General features: G+C 42.5%; 1 protein-coding gene across 5 annotated transcripts in view; it reads right to left on the reverse strand.

Moving 5' to 3' along the window:
- The window catches only part of PDGFRA (platelet derived growth factor receptor alpha), a 70,785-nt gene that overhangs the window by 24,592 nt on the left and 20,595 nt on the right, over nucleotides 1-25,598 (reverse strand). For all 5 annotated transcript variants that reach the window (XM_003806461.6, XM_063603819.1, XM_034958806.3 and 2 more), the window contains exons 2-10: nucleotides 16,519-16,579; nucleotides 13,929-14,246; nucleotides 11,421-11,681; nucleotides 10,296-10,426; nucleotides 7,886-8,057; nucleotides 7,605-7,794; nucleotides 4,583-4,698; nucleotides 2,844-2,970; nucleotides 1,631-1,824 (exon numbers count right to left, since the gene is read on the reverse strand). In XM_003806461.6, coding sequence (XP_003806509.3) covers nucleotides 1,631-1,824; nucleotides 2,844-2,970; nucleotides 4,583-4,698; nucleotides 7,605-7,794; nucleotides 7,886-8,057; nucleotides 10,296-10,426; nucleotides 11,421-11,681; nucleotides 13,929-14,246; nucleotides 16,519-16,567 — 1,558 coding nt within the window. In that variant the 5' untranslated portion in view covers nucleotides 16,568-16,579. The remainder of the gene's footprint in view (nucleotides 1-1,630; nucleotides 1,825-2,843; nucleotides 2,971-4,582; nucleotides 4,699-7,604; nucleotides 7,795-7,885; nucleotides 8,058-10,295; nucleotides 10,427-11,420; nucleotides 11,682-13,928; nucleotides 14,247-16,518; nucleotides 16,580-25,598) is intronic.

Genomic DNA, 25,598 nt, shown 5'->3' on the forward strand with positions numbered 1-25,598 from the left:
CATCTAGGAAGTGAGAAGCGCCTCTTCCCGGCCGCCATCCCATCTAGGAAGTGAGGAGCGTCTCTGCCCGGCCGCCCATCGTCTGAGATGTGGGGAGCACCTCTGCCCCGCCGCCCCGTCTGGGATGTGAGGAGCGCCTCTACCCGGCCGCGACCCCGTCTGAGAAGTGAGGAGACCCTCCGCCTGGCAACCGCCCCATCTGAGAAGTGAGGAGCCCCTCCGCCCGGCAGCCACCCTGTCTGGTAAGTGAGGAGCGTCTCCGCCCGGCAGCCACCCCGTCCGGGAGGGAGGTGGGGGTCAGCCCCCCACCCGGCCAGCCGCCCCGTCCGGGAGGGAGGTGGGGGGGGTCAGCCCGCCACCTGGCCAGCCACCCCGTCCGGGAGGTGAGGGGCGCCTCTGCCCGGCCGCCCCTACTGGGAAGTGAGGAGCCCTTCTGCCCGGCCAGCCGCCCCGTCCGGGAGGGAGGTGGGGGGGGTCAGCCCCCCGCCCGGCCAGCCGCCCCGTCCGGGAGGGATGTGGGGGGGGTCAGCCCCCCGCCCGGCCAGCCACCCCGCCCAGGAGGTGAGGGGCGCCTCTGCCCGGCCGCCTCTACTGGGAAGTGAGGAGCCCCTCTGCCCGGGCACCACCCCGTCTGGGAGGTGTACCCAACAGCTCATTGAGAACAGGCCATGATGACAATGGCGGTTTTGTAGAATAGAAAGGGGGGAAAGGTGGGGAAAATATTGCGAAATCGGATGGTTGCCGTGTCTGTGTAGAAAGAGGTAGACATGGGAGACTTTTCATTTTGTTCTGTACTAAGAAAAATTCTTATCCTGTTGATCTGTGACCTTACCCCCAACCCTGTGCTCTCTGAAACATGTGCTGTGTCCACTCAGGGTTAAATGGATTAAGGGCGGTGCAAGATGTGCTTTGTTAAACAGATGCTCGAAGGCAGCATGCTGGTTAAGAGTCATCACCACTCCCTAATCTCAAGTACCCAGGGACACAAACACTGCGGAAGGCCGCAGGGTCCTCTGCCTAGGAAAACCAGAGACCTTTGTTCACCAGTTTATCTGCTGACCTTCCCTCCACTATTGTCCTATGACCCTGCCAAATGCCCCTCTGCGAGAAACACCCAAGAATGATCAATAAAAATAAATAAATAAATAAAAATTCAAAAATAAATAAATAAATAAAAAATAAAGCTTATTTTGTAAGTTGCATTTTGCTTATATTGCTTTTGGCTTCATCTATCTTTTAAGGAGCAATGAGACAGAAGATCCTTCCCCACTCTCCATCCACATACACAGACATTCAAAGTAGAGACTGTAGCTATATTATTAGACAAGCAAAATGTTGAGGGGCCTCTGCAAAAATGCAGTTTTGGATCTGAATCTAAAACAAAGTCCCAGGTAGAGGTTGCAGTGAGCCAATATTGTGCCATTGCACTCCAGCCTGGGCCACAGAGCAAAACTCTGTCTCAAAAAACAAAACAAAATAAAACAAAGTCCCACATGCCTTTAAGAGCATTCATAACTGAATTTCTGCCTTGGGACCTTCATTTCTATATGACCTCTATCTGGGATTCAAAGTTCCGCCTGGGGGAGATGCGGCTCAGCTGATGAGTTGTCCTGACTGTTGAGGAACTCACTGGGAGCCACCAGCTTCAGCTCTCGGTTCTCAGCTCCAAGGAGATTCTTAGCCAGGCATCGCACCGCGATGGTCTCCTCCACTTTGGCGAAAGTCACACGGCCCTCCACGGTACTCCTGTCTCGGGGGTGGATCTCCGTGATGATGTTTGAGACATTGTTGGCCAAAATCGTCCAGGAAGTTTCATTATTACATCTAGAAAGAAAAAGGGCCTAAGTATAGGGCCAATTCCTGAGAGTCATGGCAATGAGTGGAGCCATGGGAACACTCTAAGATGGCAAGGAGTTGGGACCTTGTCTGCATTTCGGGGCAATACACACTGATTTATTTTACATGCAGATGAACATTAAAACTTGTCTGCATGTGCTGAAGAGGGAATAACTCACACATGAGCAACTGAAGGCTAAGTGTTTACATAGCAGGCAGAGATAAACAAGTTTAATAAAATATGACTACCATTCCCCAGTCTTGAACCTATGAGCAAACTGAACAGTTCAACTTCAACCATATTTAATGATCTTGATCTCTCACCCCTTCAAAAAGGCCTGGAGCCCTCCCTTCTCAACACTCACACTGGGAAGAGCCCCTAAGGTGTCACTAGGGTTGCGATGATCCTCAGATTGAGTTATAAGACCTAGATTCCTGCTCCACACTGGAATCTACTAGAAACTCCAGTCAACATCCAAGTCTGTTCTTAGCCCTAGGAGAAGTTAAGATGAGGAGTCTCTGTCTAGAGGAAGAAACAACTGAGGCTTCTGAACACAACCAGTTACCATGGATGAAGTGTAAACACATTGCTCATGTGCCCATTTAAGAAGGCTGAGGACTGGGGGGAGGGAGGAGGGAATGGAGAATTAACCCACCAAACAGCAGGTGGGCAGATAAGGGACTAGGCAGTCACATTTATGTTTACATGCAGTCCGACTACCAAACAAAGTTCACCAAATAAGATATGTGAGCCAGGGTAGTAAAAATCTTCTTAGAACAGTGGTTCTTAAAATTCACTCTTGTTTTTAGATTGGAGACATTTTGAAGGTCTAATGAGAGCCCTGGACCTTCTTCTCACAGCTATTCATGACAAAAGATACACACCCTGAAGCTATCACACCCAAAACCCTATCTTATAGTCAATAAGTAAAATGTATTTGACATCATTTGTGTCAAGGGAGAAAGATTCTGACCACGAAAGAAGAAGACACATCTGTTTTCCATACTTCTTAATATCCTTGCATATCATCCACTCAATATCAGGAAGCGGCGTGCCTTCAGCTGTGCACCTCACCGTCTGTCCCCCAGTTGAGCCGTGGTGATCATCGACCAAGTCCAGAATGGATGAAGGAACTGCAAGAGGCAGAAAGAAGTCAGAATGGAATAGTTCGTGTCCCAGAACATGTGAGACTACAAAGTGGAATATGAGTTCACAACTCATCTACATGGCATTCAAAACACTCCGGAGGGGCTGAAACCAGTTGTACAAGTAACACTCCGGTTTAGACAGACCCACATGATTAGCAGCATTTTCACAGTTTTGGTGTTTTGAGATTTATCCCTGTGATGTTTTTAACCTGGAGTGAAGAAAGTGAAAAGTCCATGGTTGTGATGCCTCACACATGTAGCCCCAGCTACTTGGGAGGCTGAGGTGGAAGAGAAACACTTGAGCCCAGGAGTTTGAGGCAAGCCTGGGCAACATGGTGAGAAGAAAAATGGGAAGGGAAGGGAAGGGGAGGGGAGGGGAGGGGGGGAGGGGGGAGGGGAGGGGATGGGGGAGGGGAGGGGAGAATGAAGGAAGGAAGGAAGGAGAGAAAGGAAAAGAGAGTGAGGGAAGAGGGAAGGAAGGAAGAAAGGAAAGAAGGAAGGAAGGAAAAGGGAGAACAAGGGAGGGAGGGAGGGAGGAAAATGAAGGAAGGAAGGAGAGAAAGGCAAAGAAAAGAGAGAGTGAGTGAGGAAGGAAGGAAGGAAAGAAAAAGAGAAAGGAAAGGAAAAGAGAGAACAAAGGAGGGAGGGAAGAAGGAAGCAAGGAAGGAAGGAAGGAGAGAAAGGAAAAAGTGAGGGAAGAGGGAAGGAAGGAGAGAAAGGAAAGGAAAAGAGATAACAAGGGAGGGAGAGAAGAAGGAAGGAAGGAAGGAAGGAAGGAAGGAAGGGAGGGAGGGAGGGAAAGAGAGAGAGAAGGTCCCTTGGTTATTTGGCTTGAAAGGCAAGGAGGTTCTTAAAATTATTTTATAGCTTAGGATTCAACTAATGGATTCAGCTAAAGTATAATCTAAAGCAGCATTTACCAAAATGCATCTGTGGTATGTTATTAGGTTTTAAAGATTCTTTTCTAAATCTGTGGTCAAATAAATTAGATATACGGTGTTGCTTGTATCACAGGTTTTACTGTGAGGATCACATGAGCGCACCTCAGACAGCACCTGGCTCATGGCTGGGACTCTGGATAGGTGCTGAGCCTGAATGTAAACAGACTTGGGCACTCCCTTCTGGTAAGGACCACTGTACAATGTCTATAAGGAAAACTTGTAGCAAAACTCTCCAGAACAATCTAAGGTCATCTGCTTCTCTCTTCTCAGATTGAGAAGCAGGTGCTAAGCAAGCTGGTGGAGGCCAGGTGCAGTGGCTCACACCTGTAATCTCAGTACTTTGAGAGGCCAAGGTGGGAAGATAGCTTGAACCCAGGAGACCAGCCTGGGCAACATGACAAGACTCCATCTCTACAAAAATAAAGAAAGCTGGTGGAGCCTAGGGATTCCTTCCCTACTCTAGAGTAACCCAGAACCTCCCAGAAATACCTGAATTCATGAGTCCAGCAGAGGTATTCCCGATATGTGACATATGCAGACACTGCTTCTCCCCTAAGTGCTGCTTTTCTTCCATGACTGGGGAGAAAAGTGCCAGGCTTTCCTTGGAAGACACTCATCTACAGAGCTAGCATTATCTTTATACTCCCTTTACATACCCTGAGTTAACAGTTCAAAAGTATAGCTCTTCACAGCATCTTCATTTTGAGCTACAATAGTATAATGGCCACTGTCTTCTTCCTTAGCACGGATCAGCTTTAATTTGCTTCGATACCTTTTAAAAAAAGGATTTTGTTTCAACAAGCAGTAGCTAAGTAAGTTCCAATTGTTTAAACAATTGTACTCTTCAATTTAAGTTTTATTTTTCTTGTAAAAAGTAAAGTCATCTTTTTTTCTTGTCCATATCATCTCTTCTGGAATCCTCAATATATAGTGCACACACTGAAGGTCTGGATCATACACACAATTCTTACAAGAGAAAACTAGACATTCAGAGATGAGCAATGGCCATCTCCAAGAGCTATCAGTTCAGCCACGGCCTGACTTCTGAATGAATAAACACAGCCTACCAACTTTTCTTTAAAAAAATAAAAAATAAAAACCTTTGATTTTTACCTTTTTTAAAAAATACTTGCTTCCCCTAAATATCCATCATTTAGGTGGTTCAGCCAAAAAATGGAATATCACTGGAGGATAGAATGAGGACACTTTCTATGTATTGGTATGTAGTGGTCCGCAGGATATGACAGTCCTACTTGCTTGTATTTTGCTTAAAGAAACTCTGGAAGGTTTCATAAGAACCTAATGAAACTAATAAAGATGTTTCCCTGTGGGGAGGAGGGGAGAACTGGGCAGTTGGGGACAGGAGTACAGTGAGGCTTCTTACAATGCATTCTCTTTTTGTTTGATTATTTTTCAAGCACGGGATTCTATCACCTATTAAAAAAAGTTATAGGCTGGGTGTGATGACTCACACCTGTAATCCCAGCACTTTGGGAGGCCAAGGTAGGTGAATCACTTGAGGTCAGGAGTTCGAGACCAGCCTGACAAACATGGTGAAACCCCCATCTCTACTAAAAATACAAAAAAAAAAAAAAATTAGCCAGGCATGGTGGCACACGCCTGTAATCCCAGCTACTCAGGAGGCTGAAGCTGAAGAATCGCTTGAACCCAGGAGGCGGAGGTTGCAGTGAGCCGTGATCGTACCGCTGCACTCCAGCCTGGGTGACAGAGCAAGACTCCATCTCAAAAAAAAAAAAAAAAAAGTTAGAAAAAATATGCCTCTTCAAAAAAATATATATATATATGCCTCTTCAAACTTTATTAAAGAGAAACTTCCCCAAAAATATTTTACATGGATTATAAATGACATCTGGTTGTGTGTGTGTGTGTGTGTGTGTGTGTGTGTATGTATGTGCGTAAATATAGTATGTGCCCATTTGATTGTCCTTTATAAATCATCACAGTTGAAAAAGCAACTGGAATGGAGAAGGAAAGCACTGGTCATGGAGTGAGAAGATCTCAGGCATTATTATTACAATGCTCCATGCCTCAGTTTCCTTGTGTGTAAAACGTGATAATTGTACACATAGCGCAGAGTCATTGTGAGAGTTAATTAAAGGAGATTGTATGTGTGAAAGCATTTCATAGGCTCCACAACACTTTGCAAATACTGGGGCACTCAGACCTACGAAGAGAGCAGGCTGGACCATACTGGGTGTGCTCCACGACTGGATTTCCTTAAGAGAGTCCCCTGGGGCACACTGGGATGCTGATTACCAAATTATCCTCTGCTGTTTGTTCTCTACACTTCTTCGGCCAAGAAAACCACTGGTTTTCTTCCTCCAGGAAAGCCAGATCCCCCATCCTGGAGTTTTAAGCTCCAGGAAGCCAGATCCCCCATCTACCATGTTCATCTTTGTATTCACTGGCTCATAACAGGAACTAAAAAATCCACGTTGAAGCATCCTTGAATCACTAAAAGGAAAAGGCAGCTTTCCAGAACCACTCAGTTGGCGAGCCTGTCCTGCCACTGCTATGGATTATGGCTTGCAGACAGTGCTCACACACGTGTTGGAGGTGTTAGCTGTACCAGGGTTGTTACCCTATTCCTCTCTGGCTGCACAGCCTCATGGAAGTTCCTCATGGAAAGCTGCCCTCCTTGTTGTACACCTTCATTTTGTGTCAACAGAAAGCCTTCCAGATTCAGTATCCCACTTCATTTTTCCTTTACTATTCTATAGAGGTTGTAAAATTCCATTTTCTCAGACATTGCTTCTCAATTACACATGGAATTTAGTTCACAAAGAAGAAAGCAAATCCTGAGGTGAATGGAACTGATGAGAAAGGCTCTGTTCTTCCTCCTGAAGGCTTGAAATACAGGACTGACTTTGTCTTTCTGAGATGATTTCTGACAAAAGTATAGGGCTGGTTAGCTGGGTGCTGTGAGACGTACCTTCTGACTCTTGGGTTCTAATCACAGCTTAAAACCTTAAGAGGCCTCATGATATCATCTGATCCAATTCCTTGCCTTGAAGGACATAAGGTATTGTTTATCCTACATTGTAGATGAGGAAACTGTGGCTGAGGGGTGACTCATTCAAAACTCCACCACCAGTTAAGAGATGAGAGCAATCTACCATTCTGATTAAAAGGTAGGGATCCAAGCAACTCACTGCATATCTCTCTCCTGATTAAAGTTAGCCAGGCTCTACTCTTCTTTCCTGTGGAGTCCTCAATTAGGGCAAACGGGTTCCAGATTAAGCCTATGACGTTAACTTTCACGTAAGGTGATGTGATAACTGCCTCATGGGTGTAATCACCATACCTGTCTACTTGCGATATGGATGATGAACATCAGGGAATATATTCAATCTATTCAATCCTGGTGAGTCCAATTTTACTTCCTTTCTTCCACCCTAGCTGAATCCAGTGACCTGTCTTTCCCCAGGGGCCAGAGCTTTTAGTTCTTTCTTCTCATCTTCTCATTAAATACTTACCAGCATACTAATACCACTTTGCAATGTTATCATCAAAGGGATGTGATTTCAAGCATCTCTTAACTCAGATTGTTACATTTTCTAGACTGACTTTGGGTCTGGGTTGTAAGACACACACAAACCTCAGTCCGCCTCTGATGCACACTAAAAAAAGGCATACTTGGGCAGAGAGTTTCTTTACCTTATTTCCTGAATCTTTTCCACATCAGTGGTGATCTCAGTGAGATTTTCAATCAGAGTCAGATTGTTTTTCAGCCAGGATATCCTGGGAGGTGGGTAGGCCCGCACCTCTACAACAAAATGTTTGACTTCATGCAGGTTGACAGCTTCCAACTGGCTGAAGGTGGGTTTGATTTCAATGAACCCTTTCTCTGTACAGGGAAGAGTTTCCATTAAATAATGATTACCACATATGGATCCCAAGCAGCATGGACAACTGACATTTTAGAAAGCGGAATGTACCATGGACAGAAATAGTGACTTTCTTCATTTCTTTGACCTCCCTGGTAGCCTGGCGGGCAGCACATTCGTAATCTCCACTGTCTTTCACCGTGGCCTCGGGGACCGTCAAAGTGTACACCAATTTGATGGATGGGACTTTGATTTCTTCCAGCATTGTGATGCCTTTGCCTTTCTACAGCAAAAGGGGAAGAAAACCGACTTTTAAAAAGCTCGCTCCTAGGAGTGAACTCTAAGATAAACTATGGACTCTGGATGATATGGATGTGTCAATGGAGGTTCAGCAGTTATAACAAATGGATGGTAGGGATGTTGACAAGGTGGGAGGCTATGCAATGTGTGGGTGTAGGGAACACATGGGAAATCTTTGTACCTCTCAATTTTGCTGTAAACCTAAAACTGCTCTAAAAGATAAAACCTAAAGAATAAAAGCTAGCTGCTTAGAAAATCATGAGATTTTTTATTTTGTTTTTAATTTTTTTAGAGACAGAATCTCACTCTGCTGCCCAGGCTGGAGTGCAGTGGCACAATCATGGCTCACTGCAGCCCCAACCTCCTGGGTTCAAGTGATCCTCCCACCTCAGTCTCCTGAGTAGCTGAGGCTACAGGCTCATGCCACCACACCTGGCTAATTTTTAAAAATTTTTGTAGAGACGGAGTCTTGATACATTGCCCAGGCTGATCTCAAACTCCTGGCCTCAAGTGACTCTCCTGCCTCAGCCTCCCAAAGTACTGGGATTACAGGCATGAGCCACCACACCCAGCCCATTTTTTAAAAGGACAGTTAATGACACATATAAGGTGTTTGTGCTATACTGCTGAAGGATAAAGAATGTAATAAATTACCATTTAAAGAATAACACCTATTATTCAATGTTTATCTATGGATAAGAAATACTTAAGAGCTTTATCTCAGTCAAGCTCAGAGGCTCACATGTGTAATCCCAACACTTTGAAAGGCCAAGGTGGGAGGATCACTTAAGCCCAGGAGTTCGAGACCAGCCTGGGCAATGTAGTGAGATCCTCATCTCCACAACAAAAAGAAAAAAGAAAAAAGAAAAAAAAAAGAAAGAAATACAAATGAAAAATAAAAGCTTTATCTCCCTAAAATATAAACAGTGATGCTCTGGGAAGTAGCCTTTCCTTTGTCTCTCCATATTTTACAAAGTTTCTGCAATAAACCTGCATTACTTTTATAATCGGAAAAAACATACTGTATGAAACAATACTTTGATTATATATTTGTAAGCCAAATAGCATGTACTTTGGTTTGGGAAAAAAAATTGCTGTCTCCTATAAATAAAAAGCAGTGTTTATGTGTTAAGGATTAAAGTCAATCAAGTATGAACAGAAGAACCAAATCACTTCATATTTCAGGGAAGATGTACATTTGTTGGACTGTAAATGTCCCTTCACTGTGTGAAGTTTGTGAGGCAATAGTGAAAATGCCCAACTTCCTATCAGACGCCCCAGGACAAATGAAAAGCAGCGGCAAATGCATGGGAGAGAGAAACGGATAAAAGGAGGGAGATCAATGGATAGAAGGACAGAAAGCTGTCAAATGCCTAAAAGAACAGGGAGCAGAAATTTACAAGTCAGGAGTGGAGGGAAGAAATATATATATCTCGTTTTTGTTCTCCATAAGAATATTAGTCATTCCTGCATTTGGGCATTCATAGCCTCTTACACATGGCTGTCTTACACACTTAGTGACAATGCATTAGAATGACTGAGACTCTGTGTAAATCTTCAGTGACCAAGAGGCAGCATGGTGGCTCCCCTTCCCCACTTCCATCTCCCTTCCTCCCTTCTTCCTGCAATACTGAACCAGCTTCTGGTACAGTGCTTGGGATTGAGCAAACTTCATTAAACCTTTGCTGAATGATTACATCATAACTGTTCACTGAAGGTGGGCCATGCAAAGGTCAGGCACATAGGAGGTGGAACAGGAAGACACATTGTCCTGGGTGCCAACAAGGCAGAAGAGGAAGGGGTGCGGGCAATCAACACTATCAGATGAATCAAACCTCAGGGCACAGAGGCCAAGACGATGAGAATCAATCACTGTCTCCGCAATAGTAAAATCCAGTGGTTTTTTTGCTCTTCTAATTTTTTGGTTGATATCTTGTAGCCAGAGAACCTTCCTATTTCTGTCTGACTTCTGAAAAAGAAGGCTTACTGCACACTCTTTATGTATTCTGAAGGGCCTGGTCCAGGAACTATCATTTCAAACTCTCCCATTGATCAAGGAGTCCTAAAGGCCATTTAATCAAATGTGTTCATCACAGAGGTGGGAAGCTAAGGTCTAGAGAAACTCAGTGATGTGCCCATCAGTGACAGACCGAGCTCAAATGCAGGTCTTCTGAGCCCTGCTGCTCTGCTCCAAGCCATTGCACGTTTTGAGGGTACCTACCACTTCTCCAGGGTAAGTCCATTGAAGGTCAACCACCTCATTGTTAAAAACAGCACAGGTGACCACAATCGTTTCCCCTGACTTATACACGGTTTTAAGAGCTTCCATTTCTAGATCCAGCTCTGATGTTGCTATAAAAAAGAACAAATACAAGGGCCTAAAAATCCACAGGATAGCCAGGATCTTATAAAGTTTGGGTGTTTTTTTTTTTTTTAAAGAAAACCCTGAAAAATAATTTGCAAACCAGTTTGATCAAGATAAAATTTGGAAAATCTCACAAGGCTTGATTGTGAGATGGTGTACAACAATTAGGCATATAGTTATAATACAGAATTACAAAATAATAACAATAAAAATAAATTCCAATCAAACAGAACACTGCATTCCTCAGCAGTGGGTTAGTTATGGTTATACTCGTCCACAATCTCCTTGACTAATAAATTTATTCATTTAATCAACCAACATTTGCTGATTCACACTGCTCTAGACACTTTGTTTCTATCCAATTGTTTCTTCTCTTCTTCTCTTCCACTCTGCTCCTCAGTTATTCTCAGTACTTTCCCAGAACCTAGCACAGTGCCTGGCACAAAATTAGCTGTGCTCTGATTTTAAAACAGTGTACTCTTGCTGCTACCCATTCCTCCATGTAATATAGTGTTCAGGAAATATCTGTTGACCTCAGCATGTATTATACTTCCCCAAGCGTACTAACTGTGGACATCAAAGGGTTGAAGTCTAAACTACTTTCTTCAAATCACTTTTCTTAAGTTACTAAAATTAATCTAGGCATCTAACCCCCTGGGTGTATGTTTGTTTTTAGGGCCGCCATAGCCAGGAATGTGAATGAAAGTAAGAGGCTTATGTAAGAAAAGAATTCCTTACAGTATTTTGAAGTCAACTGATGAAACATGAAATCTTGCATGGGTAATCAAGCTTTGGCCTTTAGTAATTTTAAGCTTATTATTATAGCCACAGACATTGTATTAGCTGGGGTCCTAAATCCCCAAATCAGAATTTAGGATCACCAGTGATGATGATTTAAAAAAAAAAAAAAAAAATCCTACATGCACCTGATGATTTTGCCTGTTATTCTTATTTAAAGAAGGAAGGAGATGATACAAGTACCTTTTAAAGCATAAACGTTAAATGGGATGGTCTGGAACTTCTTTCCGTTGACGGTGGCCTCACAGATATAGGGCCCTACAGTGAAGGTCCCATTAAAGCCCTGTCTGCTGTTGTAGGAGGCAGATACCACCCCCTCACTGTTGTGTAAGGTTACAGGAGTCTCGGGATCAGTTGTGCGACAAGGTATAATGGCAGAATCATCATCCTCCACGATGACTAAATAATCCGTCATTCCTAGAGGTACAAAGGCTACATCTGGGTCTGTGGTTTAAAAAAGAATGAAGACTCTATTAGACATTAATTTCACCTTTACACATAAATCCAGAAAAACTATCCCACTGGCATTATTGATATTAGGTATGAAGTTCACCTTTACACATATATCCAGAAGAATTGCCCCACTGGCATTAGTTATCATGACAGCTACAAAGTGATTTTTAAGTATGAATAATACCAAATTGCCTGTCTCCTGATGGATAATACTGATGATAAATATCAATACTGGACAGGAGTTGTGGCTCATGCCTGTAATCCCAGCACTTTGGGAAGCCAAGGTGGGAGGGTTGCTTGTGTTCAGGAGTTTGAGACCTGCCTGGGCAACATAGAGAGACCCTGTCTCTACAAATAAATAAATAAATACTAACCAGGAATCTGAATCAAAATTTAAACAACTAAAAACAAAAATTAACAATAAAATAATACAGTCCAACTCTGTTTAAAACAGGAAAAAATATTTCTAGTTTTATTATGAAATGCTTTTAAAAACTCTTATCACCTATAGTCAGTATGATTCAAAAATAGCATAGAAATCTGTTTATTAAAAAGTAATCCTTTGAGAAATACATAAAATTTAAAGAAGGAGAAGGAGCCTGAGAATTTCCTTTCCAAAAGAAAAACAGCTACTTAAGCTACGGTGGTAAGAAGTTCTAAGAGTCTCAAACTTCAGCTGCAGAAAGGGCCCCTAAGTCTCCATGATTGCGAATAAAAAGATCTCAGTCAGACAGCGATGCAGGGGCTACTTGGATGGCGTCTGTGCTGGAACAAGAAGAATTTTTGGACAATCTTACACGGATTAAAACTTCAGGGACTCGTGTGCCTTTAACACATTCACGTTCCTACCATTCTCTTCACAGCAGGGGAAAATCCCTCCACACCTAGAGGATTTTCCTGAAGGAATCTAAGTGTGAATGAAGTTGGAGTGACATTCTAAATACCTTCCCTTTTCAAAACAAAGTTTTTGTTTTTTTTTAATTGTTAAGAAGGAAGGTTCATATGAATAAGAGTATCATGAAAAAGTAAAGAGGGTCTAGATCCCTGGGGACACTCGTAGTTATAGAGGGTAGGAAGAGGAGCCCATTAAAAACTGAAAAAGAAAAGGCAGAAAGGTAGGAAGACACACCTATGCCAAAACAGCAAGGATGGCAAGAATCATAAACAGTTTAGGTTTTGTTCTAAAACCAAGGATTCTAGCCATAGTCCTTTTTAATTTACCCAACTGCATACTGAAATTGCCATCACTTGTGCTCGACCCTTTTGTCCTTTTAATTAAAATGCAGGAGTAGGCCAGGCCCAGTGGCTCGTGCCTGTAATCCCAGAACTTTGGGAAGCTGAGGTGGGTGTGGATCACTTGAGCCCAGGAGTTTGAGACCAGCCTGGGCAACACAGTGAAACCCTATCTCTACAAAAATAAAAATAAAAATTCAGGCACAGTGGCTCACGCCTGTAATCCCAGCATTTTGGGAGGCCGAAGCAGGCAGATCACTTAAGGTCAGGAGTTCAAGACCAGCCTGGTCAATATGGTGAAACCCCTGTCTCAACTAATATAAAAATTAGCTGGGCGTGGTGGTGCGTGCCTGTAATCCCAGCTACTGGGGAGGCTGAAGTGGGAGAATCGCTTGAACCAAGGGAGTTGAGATTGCAGTAAGCTATGATGATCATGCCACTGCATTCCAGCCTGGGCAACAGAGTGAGACCCTGTTACCAAAAAAAAAAAAAAAAATATATATATATATATATATATATATAACTTTTTTAAAAGGAAAAAGGAAATTCCTTCCAACTCTCCAAGAATAAATGTATGTTGATAGTGAATCTGAAAAATCGAGTGTTTATTTGGAAGATATTATAATGAACTATCAGCAACTCCAAGACAGGGCTTACCTATTAATTTTTGTGTATTCAACACTTAGCCCAGTGCTGGACACACTGTGAGTATGTGTGCAACTTGAATGAACTGAATAGAGATGAGTATATTTCAGATTGTTTATACAGTATCAATACAGGACATGTCATAACAAAGATGACTTTCCAAACTTAATACAGCTCTGAAATGCTAACAATGAATATTTCTTGATAATATTACAAATGATTTTTGTGTGTGTTCACTTACATTTTTCAAACTTCCCACAATAAATATTAATTATTTATATATATGTTTAAAACCTTAGTACATTTAACAGGAAAGACAGGAAGAGAAGAAGCTTGGTCCTGGGGACCCAGCCAACTCACCTGGCACATAGATGTAAATGTGCCTGCCTTCAAGCTCATTCTCTTCTGTCTGAGTGTGGTTGTAATAGCAAGTGTACAACCCTGTGTGGGCCGCCGAGGCACTGCTCACTTCCAAGACCGTCACAAAAAGGCCGCTGTTGTTTTCTTCATTTCTGATTTCCACATCGGAGCTCTCTTCTTCAGACATGGGGTACTGCCAGCTCACTTCACTCTCCCCAAAGCATCTCAGAGAAAAGGATGAATTCAGCTGCACAACCTTTTCATTTTCATTTGGAAGGATAGAGGGTAATGAAAGCTGGCAGAGGATTAGGCTCAGCCCTGCAAAAGGAAGCACGCTCTGAATAGGATGCAGTCAGAAAGGACAGTCTCATCCCGATAACTGAGAGAAGCAACAGTAGCAGCTTAGATGAACAATGACCATTTCTACACAAAAATCCGTTAGCCTGGATGCCCATGAAAGCTCCCCCATTATAACAGCCACTGCATCTGCTGAGAGCAGCAAATGTTCCAAATAGCTCCACCAAGCCCCACTAGATTCACCCCTCCAAACACTCAAATAGACAGAGGATGTCTGATTCCAATTCCATATTTCAGACTCTTATGTGTAACCATAAAATATCCCAAGATGGCACGGGCTCAAGCACATATGGGTTCTTTATGGTTCACAATCACTGCAAAGGTTTCCTTTAGTTAAAATGAGATGAGGCTGGGGCACAGAGGCTCATGACTATAATCCCAGCACTTTGTGAGGTGGAAGTGGGAAGATCGCTTGAGCTCAGGAGTTCGAGACCAGCCTGGGCAACGTAGTGAGACCTGGTCTCCACAAAAAATAAAAAAATAAAAAAATTAGCCAGGTGTGCTGGTGTACACCTGTAGTCCTAGCTACTCCAGAGGCTGAGGTGGGAGGATCACTGGAGCCCAGGGGATTGAGGTTGCAGTGAGCCTCTGCACTCCAACCTGGGCAATAGAGCGAGAGACCCTGTCTCAAAAAAAAAAAAAAAAAAAAAACCCACATGGAATGAGAATGGAGGCAAGGACACAGACTGAACAAAACACAAAGCACATCTGTGCTCAAGAATTCCACATCTTCATTTCTTATAGCCCTCGGGCATGCCGTCTCTCCCTCATGACTTCCAGGGCCAAAGCAGGATGATGTGGATTTATTTGTTTGTTTATTTATTTATTTATTTTTATGAGATGGAGTCTTGCTCTGTCACCCAGGCTGGAGTGCAGTGGTGCCAGATGATATGGATTTTAATTCACAATTGGTAAGTAAAACCCAAGAGTGAAAACTCTAAGTTCATCTTTGAAGCTCAAATTTCAGTCTCGCTTATTTAGACTGAAATTGCACTTACTCCTTTTGCAATAGAGTAAGTGCAATGCAGCAAAGGAACTGAAGGTTTGTGGTCATTCTGGATAACGTCCTGTAGTTTTCTATTTCTTTTCACTCTTTTGGACTGTGTAAGCAGAGTACAGATAATAAACCCATGGAGCACAGAACTTAGAAAACAAGAAACCCGAGACTGATAGAAGAGATATTATGACTTAATTATTAATTAATGATTTGTAATCTCCCTTGGAACCTGGTGTGAGACTTCCACCCAACTTCAGTATATGACCACTATAATTCCTAAAGCTTGTTAAGATAGGATTTGTAAGTACATCTGGATCACCTATTACTCTGTAGATGGGGTATACTTAGTGGAGCTTTAACTGTTGAATCTCTGGTCTTGCTCAATTCTACCATATCCAAATGGGTAAGACAAAGACACTAACGGGCTGAGCTAACTCCTCAGAATAGAAGAGCACTGGTTTCATGGCGAACATCTGCAGTGCATAAATATCTGGAGGAAAACTAAGACAGTCCAATACACACTTCAACAAATTACCCCAATGATCCTTTTGGTGGGAAAGTTTTTAAGATTTTCCAAGAGCCAAACATTCATCTATCAATTTGATTCCTAGAGAAGATAAAGGTAACTCTGAGATTTGGAAGCAATGTAAGCATCTTTCCTCAAGAGAGTTATGATTTAAGACAAGTATGATTTCTTGGGCAAGAATTTTCTATTATTTATTTCCTTTGAACATTTTTTTTAAATGAGGTCTTGCTATGTTGCTGGAGTGTGGTGGCTAGTCACAGGCATAATCACAGTGCACTGCAACCTTGAACTCCTGGCCTTAAGGGATCATCCCACCTCAGCTGCTCAAGGGGCTGGGACAACAGATGTGCCACCTCCCACAGCTGACCATTCCTGAATTTATCTAATCCAGCTCTAATAGAAGCCTTGTCCTAGGAAAAGGAAGAGAGTAGTAAGTAAATTTAGACATTATTACTAACAACATTTCAATGCCAACATTATATATGTACTAAAACTGCCACTGGAGAGCATTCCTTTTGAAATGGAGTAAGTGCGATACAGCAAAGGGAACTGAAGGTTTGTGGTCATTCTGGATAACGTCCTATAGTTTTCTATTTCTTTTCACTCTTTTGGACTGTGTATGCAGAGTACTGGTAATAAACCCATGCAGCACAAAGCTTAAAAAAACGAGACACCCAAACAAGGAACTCAGAGAGGACTGGGCTCCGTACCTGTGAGAAGACAGCCTAAGACCAGGAACGCCGGATGGGAAGTCCCCATAGCTCTGGGAAACTAGAAAAGTCAAAAGTCAACAGAAACAGCATTAGCAAATAGAAACAACCCTGGAGCCTAGTTCTCTTTGTGTTTTGCACAACAGAAAATATTAACAGCATCATTTTAGTCAAACATGTCCCAGGTTAAAATTCAAGGTTCAAACAGTAAGACGCCTGAAAGATGAAAGAATCAATGGGGTCCCAAGATCATGGCGGGAGCTGCCTGAAGCCAAAACCTTCTGTGATTGCATGCAGTTTTCAATGGTCCTTTAAACCATTTATATTAAGAATTCAAACAACAAAGAAATAAATACATACATATATATATATATATATATATATATTTTTTTTTTCTCAGCTTCCAAACTAGAGCTGATTTTCATGTTTCAATTAATAAAGAGGTCACACTCTCTACAACTTTTAGAAAAGTTGCTTGGGTTGGAGTAAATACATTAATATTTCAGTGCCATTTTGACCTAGAATTTCTGAAACTTCCAACAATGGATGTCATTTACAGGAGGCCTTTGTGATACTGAGGCACATACCAGGCTCAGACCTGGGCACCCAGCCGGGGTTCTTGCAGGAACCCTTGGAGAACCTGCTGGATCCCAAGCCAGGCTAAACAGGGCATGGAAAACCAGGTACAGGCATGAAAGGAGGAGCAATAGAGAAAGTGAAGAAGGGAGAGAAAGTGGGAGAGATAAGTGTGACTAAATTCCTGTGCAGGGGGTAGGAGGGATGCAGTAGACTCTAGGATAAAATTAGAAGGAGGCTGATCATTCATTTTCATGTTAAAGTAAAAGCACCCGTGCAAACCAAGTTCAAGAACTTTCTAATTTTCTACAGCCAAATCTGGGAATGAAGAAGTAGAGAAAGAGATGAAAATTGAGTAAGACACAAATAAGGCAAAAAGTGGGCAAAAAGTGGGAAGGGAAAAGAAAATTAAAAGAGAAAGAAACTAAAAGGGGGCCCCTGTTGCCCTGGGGTAAAACCACTGAAGGGACTATTCTGGCAAACTGTGAAAAGACCTCTCTTCTTTATTTCTTCCCCATTCACTTTATTTTATCTCCCCCCTCATTTCTCCCTTGAAGTCACTGATAGTGGTCACTGGTGAAGTCAGTGAGAAGGAACTGTGAATGAACTTGTAGGTGCCAGGGCCAGTAAGTACCCAGGTATTGACTCAAGAAGCCATGCTGAGGGGCCTGGGCAGAGCCCTCAGTTTTAACATAACCCCCCAAAAATCACCACGTTAGTCTTGGCCTGGGATGCACCAGATCCCTAAGTTGCTCCTAATGTCACAAGGTGAATCCCAAAATTGGAGATCACCATAGGAGGCCACATGGGTTCTTGGCTTTACCCAGGAAGGAATTCAAGCAAATTTATTAAGAAAATAAAGGAATAAAAAAGGGTGGCTACTCCATAGGCAGAACAGCCACACTGCTTAACTGAGTATACTTATGGTTATTTCTTGATTATATGCTAAACAAAGGGTGCATTATTCATGATTTTCCCAGAAACAGGGAGGAAATTCCCAGAACTGAAGGTTCCTTCCTTTTTCCACCATATAGGGTAACTTCCTGTCATTAATACAACATTTGCAAACTGTCATGGTGCTGGTGGTATCTTTTAGCATGCTAATGCATTATAATTAGCATATAATGGGTAGTGAGGATGACCAGAGGTCACTTTCATCACCGTCTTGGTTTTGGTGGGTTTGGGCTTCCTTCTTCATTGCATCCTGGGTTTTTGGGGTTTTTTAATTTATTTATGAAACAGGGTCTTGCACTGTTGCCCAGGCTGGAGTGTACTGGCACAATCATAGTTCACTGTATCCTTGAACTCCTGGGCTCAAGCAATCCTCCCACCTGAGCTGACCCCCACGCCTAGCCCAAGAGCTGGGACTACAGGCCTGCACCACCACACTCAGCTCATTTTTAAAAAATTATTTGTGGAGATGAGGTCTCACTATGTTGTCCAGGCTAGTCTTGAACTCCTAGGCTTACGCAATCCTCCTGCCTTGGCCTCCCAAAGTGCTGGGTTACAGGCATAAACCACCACACCCGGCCCGCATCCTGGGGTCTTTATCACCCGTATCTTGTGAAACCACCACACCCAGCTCATTTTTTAAAAATTATTTGTAAGGCGAATCGCTTGAACCAGGGAGGCAGAGGCTGCAGTGAGCTGAGATCGCACCATTGCACTCCAGGGTGGGCGACAGACTGAGACTCCATTTCAAAAAAAAAAAAAATTATTTGTAGAGGCTGGGCACGGTGGCTCATGCCTGTAATCGCAGCACTTTGGGAGGCCAAGACAGGCGGATCACCTGAGGTCAGGAGTTCGAGACCAGCCTGGCCAACATGGTGAAACCCCATCTCTACTAAAAACACAAAAAAATTAGCCAGGCATGGTGGTGTGCGCCTGTAATTCCAGCTACTCAGGAGGCTGAGACAGGAGAATCGCTTGAACCCACGAGGTGGAGGTTGCAGTGAGCCAAGGTCATGCCACTGCACTCCAGCCTGGGCGGCAGAGCAAGACTCCATCACAAAAAATAAAATAAAATAAAATAAAAATTATCTGTAGAGATGAGGTCTCACTATGTTGCCCAAGCTGGTCTTGAACTCCTAGGATTAAGCAATCCTCCTGCTTTGGCCTCCCAAAGTACTGGGATTACAGGCATAAGGCACCACACCCAGCCTGCATCCTGTGGTCTTTATGACCTGTATCTCGTGAAACCATTCCTACCCAACTCCTATCTCATCCTGTGACTACAAATGCCTAACCTCCTGGGAATGCAGCCCAGCAGGCCTCATCCTCTTCTTACCTAGCCCATATTCAAGATGAAGTCACTCTAGTTTGACCTCCTCTGATGCTAACTCATGCAATGGAGTGGGCCTAATAGGACTCAATTTGTTCCATCACTGACTTTGGAAGCTAAAATACGTATACATAATTACTGAATAAACTGTTTGTTGTTGTTGTTGTTGTTTAAAAAAAAAAAGGAGGAAAGGGCGCAGTGGCTCATGCCTGTAATCCCAGCACTTTGGGAGGCTGAGGCGGGCAGATCATGAGGTCAGGAGATGGAGACCATCCTGGCTAACACGGTGAAACCCTGTCTCTACTAAAAATACAAAAAATTAGCCAGGCGTGGTGGCAGGCACCTGTAGTCCCCGCTACTCAGGAGGCTGAGGCAGGAGAATGGCATGAACCCAAGAGGTGGAGCTTGCAGTGAGCCAAGATCACACCACTGCACTCCAGCCTGGGTGACAGAGCAAGACTCCATCTCAAAAAAAAAAAAAAAAAAAAAGAGAAATTCAGCGTTTTCATGTATTCCTGTATTTAGCCTGAGTTGGGTTTGGGTTGGTTAAACAGGATCCAGTAGATAATAGCCTAATTTGGTGGTGCCTGATCATGTATTTTGCTCTAAGGTGGCCTACATTGCAGAAATCAGAATTCTGCTTTATTGAATGCCACCAGGAAAATGGGAGAGGAAGAAAACACAGAGTGAAAGGTAGCAAGCTTCTAATGGGAAAGGGGGGTGGAGTAGATGGAACAAAAAGAAATCATTATTTACTAAGCCAAAGTTTGCATGTGCATGCTGTGTTTCTGAAGAATAATCCTGTGGTTACTTAGAGCTGATTTTAAGAAGGGGCAGTTGAGGCTCAGAGAGGTTTTGCAAATGACCCAAGGTCACACAGCTGGTGTCAGAGCCAAAATTCTAATACAAGGCCTGTGTGATGCAAAAGCTGTGCCCTCTCCACTTCACCATATGGTCTCTCTCAAGGGAAGGTCAGTGTTTTAGCCACGTCGTGCCGCCCGCCCCCCACCCCCCGTGCCTGTCCCTCCCCCACAATTTCCTAGGGCAAATTACACAACCCTCCCTCCCCTTTTCCCTCTCTGCTCCTCATAGCAGGAGAAGGACAATTACAGTGCTGTGAACCCAAATGCAATTCACACAATGCTGGCTGGCTGATCTCTTCTGAGGAGCCCGGCATGTGCCTGGGATGCAGGGCTGGTGTTAGGCACAGTGGGATCCAGAGCCAGGCTGGCCAGCCTGATTTACCACAATTAGCAGTAACACTTGTGTGCTTCTACATGTAAATATCAGTCTCCCACTGACAATCCACTCAGCAAACTTCAAAGGAGACCTCCAGAGCCAGCTTGATGTCGTCGTGGCTTTTATCACGTTTAGATCCCGTATTTCTTTGGCAAGGCTTGCCAATGATGCATCTTTAAAGCATTCTCGAGCTTAAAAGAAGGGTTCACTGCTTTTCCTGCAAAACCTGAGGAGTGTTTTTCCCTGGCCAGACCCCACCAGATTTCCCTGTGTGCATCCAGACATGGTGGACCCACTGCCAGGGAAGATTATTTACTGACATATAAAGTGGGCAATGAAAACAGGCCCTCTGAGCAAGCCATCAGGAGGCAAATACTGAGAATCAACATGTGTTTGTTGCTTAAGATTCCAAACTCCCTTCTCTGATAACAGCGGTTCCCTGGGTAGAAATCTAGGCCTGTTTGTGAAGTTTCATGTCATTACTTATCTATAACTCAGACAGTTTACTCATGCATAATGGCAGTGCTTGCCCCACAGGGAGGTAATGAAGAAAAATGGGAAAGATGGGGACTTTCCTCACCTATTAGACCTGTAGTGAGGCTTTCTGGAAGTGAGTCTTGCTGTTCCTCCCACTTGTTCTACTCTAAATGCTCATTCTTAATTAGTAATGCTATTCTGGAGCTCACCTAAAAGTCAGGTGCACAAATATAAGTAATTGAAGCTACAAATTCTGAGAAACATGGCACTATAAGAATCAGTGAGAACAGGCCAGGCACAATGGCTCACTCCTGTAATTCCAGCACTTTGGGAGGCCAAGGTGGGTGAATCACTTGAGGTCAGGAGTTCAAGACCAGCCTGGCCAACATGGTGAAACTCCACCTCTACTAAAAATACAAACATTAGCCGGGCATGGTGGCACACTCCTGTAGTTCCAGCTACTGGAAAGGCTGAGGCATGAGAATCACTTGAACCCAGGAGGCAGAGGTTGCAGTGAGCCAAGATCACACCACTGCACTCCAGCCTGGGCAACAGAGCAAGGCTCCATCTAAAAAAGAAAAAAGAAAAAAAGAAAAAAAGAATCAGGGATAACAACCCCTTTACAGAAAAGAACAATGGATTTCATCTAGATTTCTTCAATCATAATTACTTCTCTCATGCCAACTATGTGTTGAACTTCAGCCCCCATTCTCAATAATCACAGCTCAAAAAGCATTTGCCATAACTTAGAGAAACAAACTGAGAAAGAGACCCCTGCTCTGTTGACTCTCAGGCAGGTGACTTGTGCTTTTCCCCCATCCTCTTAGCCTTCTTATGCTTTCTCTCAGAAGAAAGGATGGAAATCACATTGGACTAGCCACTGATCCCAAATCTGACACTCTGTCCCACTCTCTGAACCTCAGTCTCTTCTAGGAAGCACGACTAGTAAGGTCTGACTGGTTGCTTGCCCTGTGGCATTCTTGTAAGGACTAAATTATGGAGTTTAATGGAAAGTGCTTTGGTTTTCATTACTTTTTCTGCAGACTCCCATAATATTTCAGAATGACTACTTCAACTTCTCCTTAACTAAGAAAGTGAGGGATGCCCCAGAAGCCACATGACTTGCCCTGCACTTCCTACCTCTTGGAGACATGGATCTGAACTCTGATTCAGCCCACACCAGCAGTCCACTCCCATGACCCTGTTACCTCCAGCCTGGTGTGGCTATAAAGACCATTCAAAGATGAGCTAATATATACAGTCACAGAAACAGAGAAACAAATGATTTTGCAGCTACTATCCTTTCTCTTTAACAGGGTGCCATCTCCTGCCCTGCAAACAGAAGTAAAAAGCCATTGGACATGACTCTATAACCAAAGGCAATGTGCAAAGGTAGTGTAAACAGACAGCAGGCAATGCAAGGCTCTATTTCCAGAAGGACTAACAGCAAGACATTCTTCTCCTAAAGCCAGAGAGTTGGCTTCTCAATCGCCAATTGCACAGTGCATCCCGTTGCAGAACCACTGAATATTGAATTTCACCCCACCCTCACATGATTAAAGACCACAAGAGACTCTCTCACAGCCCCAAAAGCCACTGGTGACTTCAAGATTCAGATTTCCGAGGCTCAGTTAATTTCAGCTCTCCTAAGTTAATTCTAACTGTGAAAATTACACATCTTTTTTTTCTGCAGCAAATGTTCTACTCAGTCTCCTAACTTCAGCCCAGGCAGGTTTACACTGACGGAAACTTCTCCCTGTTTTCCAGCAGAGGGTGTGTTTACCAGGACCTCTGCACCCTACCAGAGCCTGTTGTCAGTACAGTGAGGGCAAATCATAACTCTGAGTTCTGACAAAAGGTGAAATCTGGAAGATTAATAAGTGTTCAATTTAAGAAAATGTTAAGTAAGCTTTTCCTGCATTGCTACACAAAGAGGACAACAGCAATATATTCCACAACAGTAAAACAAAATCAGCACAATTATCCCAAGTAAACTGAATAAGAAGGCTTTCCATGAACTGGGTAATTGTTAAAACCAAGCTGATATGGGGCCACTAGCCAATTCTAATACATGCCCAGAATTAGAATACTAATCCAGATCTTTATGTTAGCCATCCCTCTTATTTCTTCTGAGCAACAGTCATAGATCACTGGTTGATTCTCAGGAATAAGCAGGGTCTGCCTAAATTGCAGAAGAAACTCAAAAACAACAGACGAGACTAGAATCTAATAACTGGTGTATCATAGTTTTTGAAACAAATTCTCTCTCTAGCTTCCATTTTTACCAAAGACAAATCACAGTGGGACAAATTTGTTTGCCATAAAGTTTTAATCTTATTATATTTGGCCTGATTATTTGTATAAAGTGCAGCAAAAATAATTATTTGCCACATAGGCTCTTTTTAAAATTGGTTTCGATGGAAATTTAATTTATAAAGAATCTCACATTAGGCTTCTTAAAGCCTTGAGCCAGCCACAGATTTATCTGTGCCTGCAAATACCTGTATAAGTAGGGTGCATTCCTTTCTTCTTGATGTCCCAAGATAACCTGGGGCTCCTGGGCTGGTCAGAAAGTGACATTCTTCACTTACCACAGGTCAGGAACCCCATACAGAGACTGCATAGACAAGGAATGAGGCCAGTTTTCCATAGTGGCTTTTATTGGCTCTATAAGTCAACTTTGATCCCTTAAAGCAGTGTGTTTGTATATGAAAGCACACCATTCTAGTCAAAGCCTTCATAAAATAAGCAGTTTCTTTAATTGTGTCCTGTTACAAAAGAAAGGATTCTTACTGCACTTATGCAAATAACTATATTGCCATTAGTTAAGAATACTCCCAAATAGTTTTCAAATTCTGGAGAAATCAGGTAAAAAGAAAGACATATGCTCCAAATTTTGTCCACAGTAGTATACTTTTTTCAATTGTTAAAAGCAGTAAATACTTTCCAAAGGAAAAGTTTTCTTGACTCTGAAAAGCAAAACAGAAAGGATATGCAATGTTTGAAGCAAAAAGTCATTAAAAGATTGTTTTGGTCTTTTATTAGTTTAGTCCATGCTGTTAACTCTTGTTTTGCCTGATATTGGGCCACATTCCTTATGAATATATTAAGTTTCTATGAGAATCCTGGAAGTTTATTTGTGTTTTCTTTTCTGTTTCAATGGCACAATATTCTTTTTCTATTTTTTTTTTTTTTTTTTTTGAGACAGAGTTTCCCTCTTGTTGCCCAGGCTGGAATGCAATGGTGCGATCTCAGCTCACTGCAACCTCTGCCTCCCAGGTTCAAGTGATTCTCCTGCCTCAGCCTCCCAAGTAACTGGGATTACAGGTGCATGCCACCATGCCTGACTGATTTTTGTATTTTTAGTAGAGATGGCATTTCACCATGCTGGCCAGGCTAGTCTTGAACTCCTGACCCCACGTGATCTGCCTGCCTCAGCCTCCCAAAGTGCTGGGATTACAGTTGTGAGCCATCATGCCCAGCCAATGGCACAATTTTCAAAGTTATCAGAGGCTTGCATTTTAGAGTACCCATCAGAGTCCTATAGCTGATTATAAACCACCTTTTGAAAAGGATTAAAACAAGACAACAATTGTCTGTGGGTGACAAAAGTCTTAGGACAGCCGATTAAAGATGCAATTGACAAAGAAATTTGGTTAACTCTGTAGCACACAATAACGTAACATAAGAACTATAATTATGAGTGATAATGTACACTAAGTCATACCAGAATTATAGGAGTTTTGCATAATTTTGGAACACATACCAATAACACATTTATATAAGTATAGTCCAAAGAAAGCCAAATAGTATTTTATATTTGAAAGTGCTTCCTGTATGATTTTAATACATCAAATAAGCCAAATATGTCACTTTTGGACTTTAGGGGACCTAATATCTAGAAGGACTAATCAGGTCAGAAAAAGACTTACTTTAGAATTTCAGTTTGGAACGTTTGTCAAATACAAAAGGTTTAAACAGTTGATATTACAAAATAGAATCCCAGGTCACCATAAAGCATTTATTTAGCCAAAATGATAACTCAAAGATTTCAAAAAGGTAAAAACTTTTACTCATTGATATAGGGGAGACTTGGGTTTCCAAACGATCTGTCACTTTTCTCTCCCTTATTTTTCCTATAGTTTATTTAAAAAGCAAATAAAAATCTTTCTTTACCTTGTAATAACACATGAAAATCTTATTCAAGAGATAAAGCCAAATTTCACCTTTGCATTAGTGTAGTATTAATGTCAAACCCAATTCTTAATAAAACTTTATAGACAAATCTTCCCAATCTTAATCAGTTTGACCATAAGGTAAGATTCTCATAAACCTTTTATAACCCTTTACAATTTTCTGTTACAGAGTAGATCAGTGCTCTAGAAAACTCTGTAGTGCTTTTTAATCCTAATGTTTAACTTACAAAAATAATAATAATAATATCCCTTTAACTTTATTTTTTTCTAATTTTTTTATTTTATTATTATTATACTTTAAGTTTTAGGGT

Source organism: Pan paniscus, chromosome 3, assembly GCF_029289425.2.
Source record: "Pan paniscus chromosome 3, NHGRI_mPanPan1-v2.0_pri, whole genome shotgun sequence".
In the NCBI taxonomy this organism is placed as follows: Eukaryota; Metazoa; Chordata; class Mammalia; order Primates; family Hominidae; genus Pan; species Pan paniscus.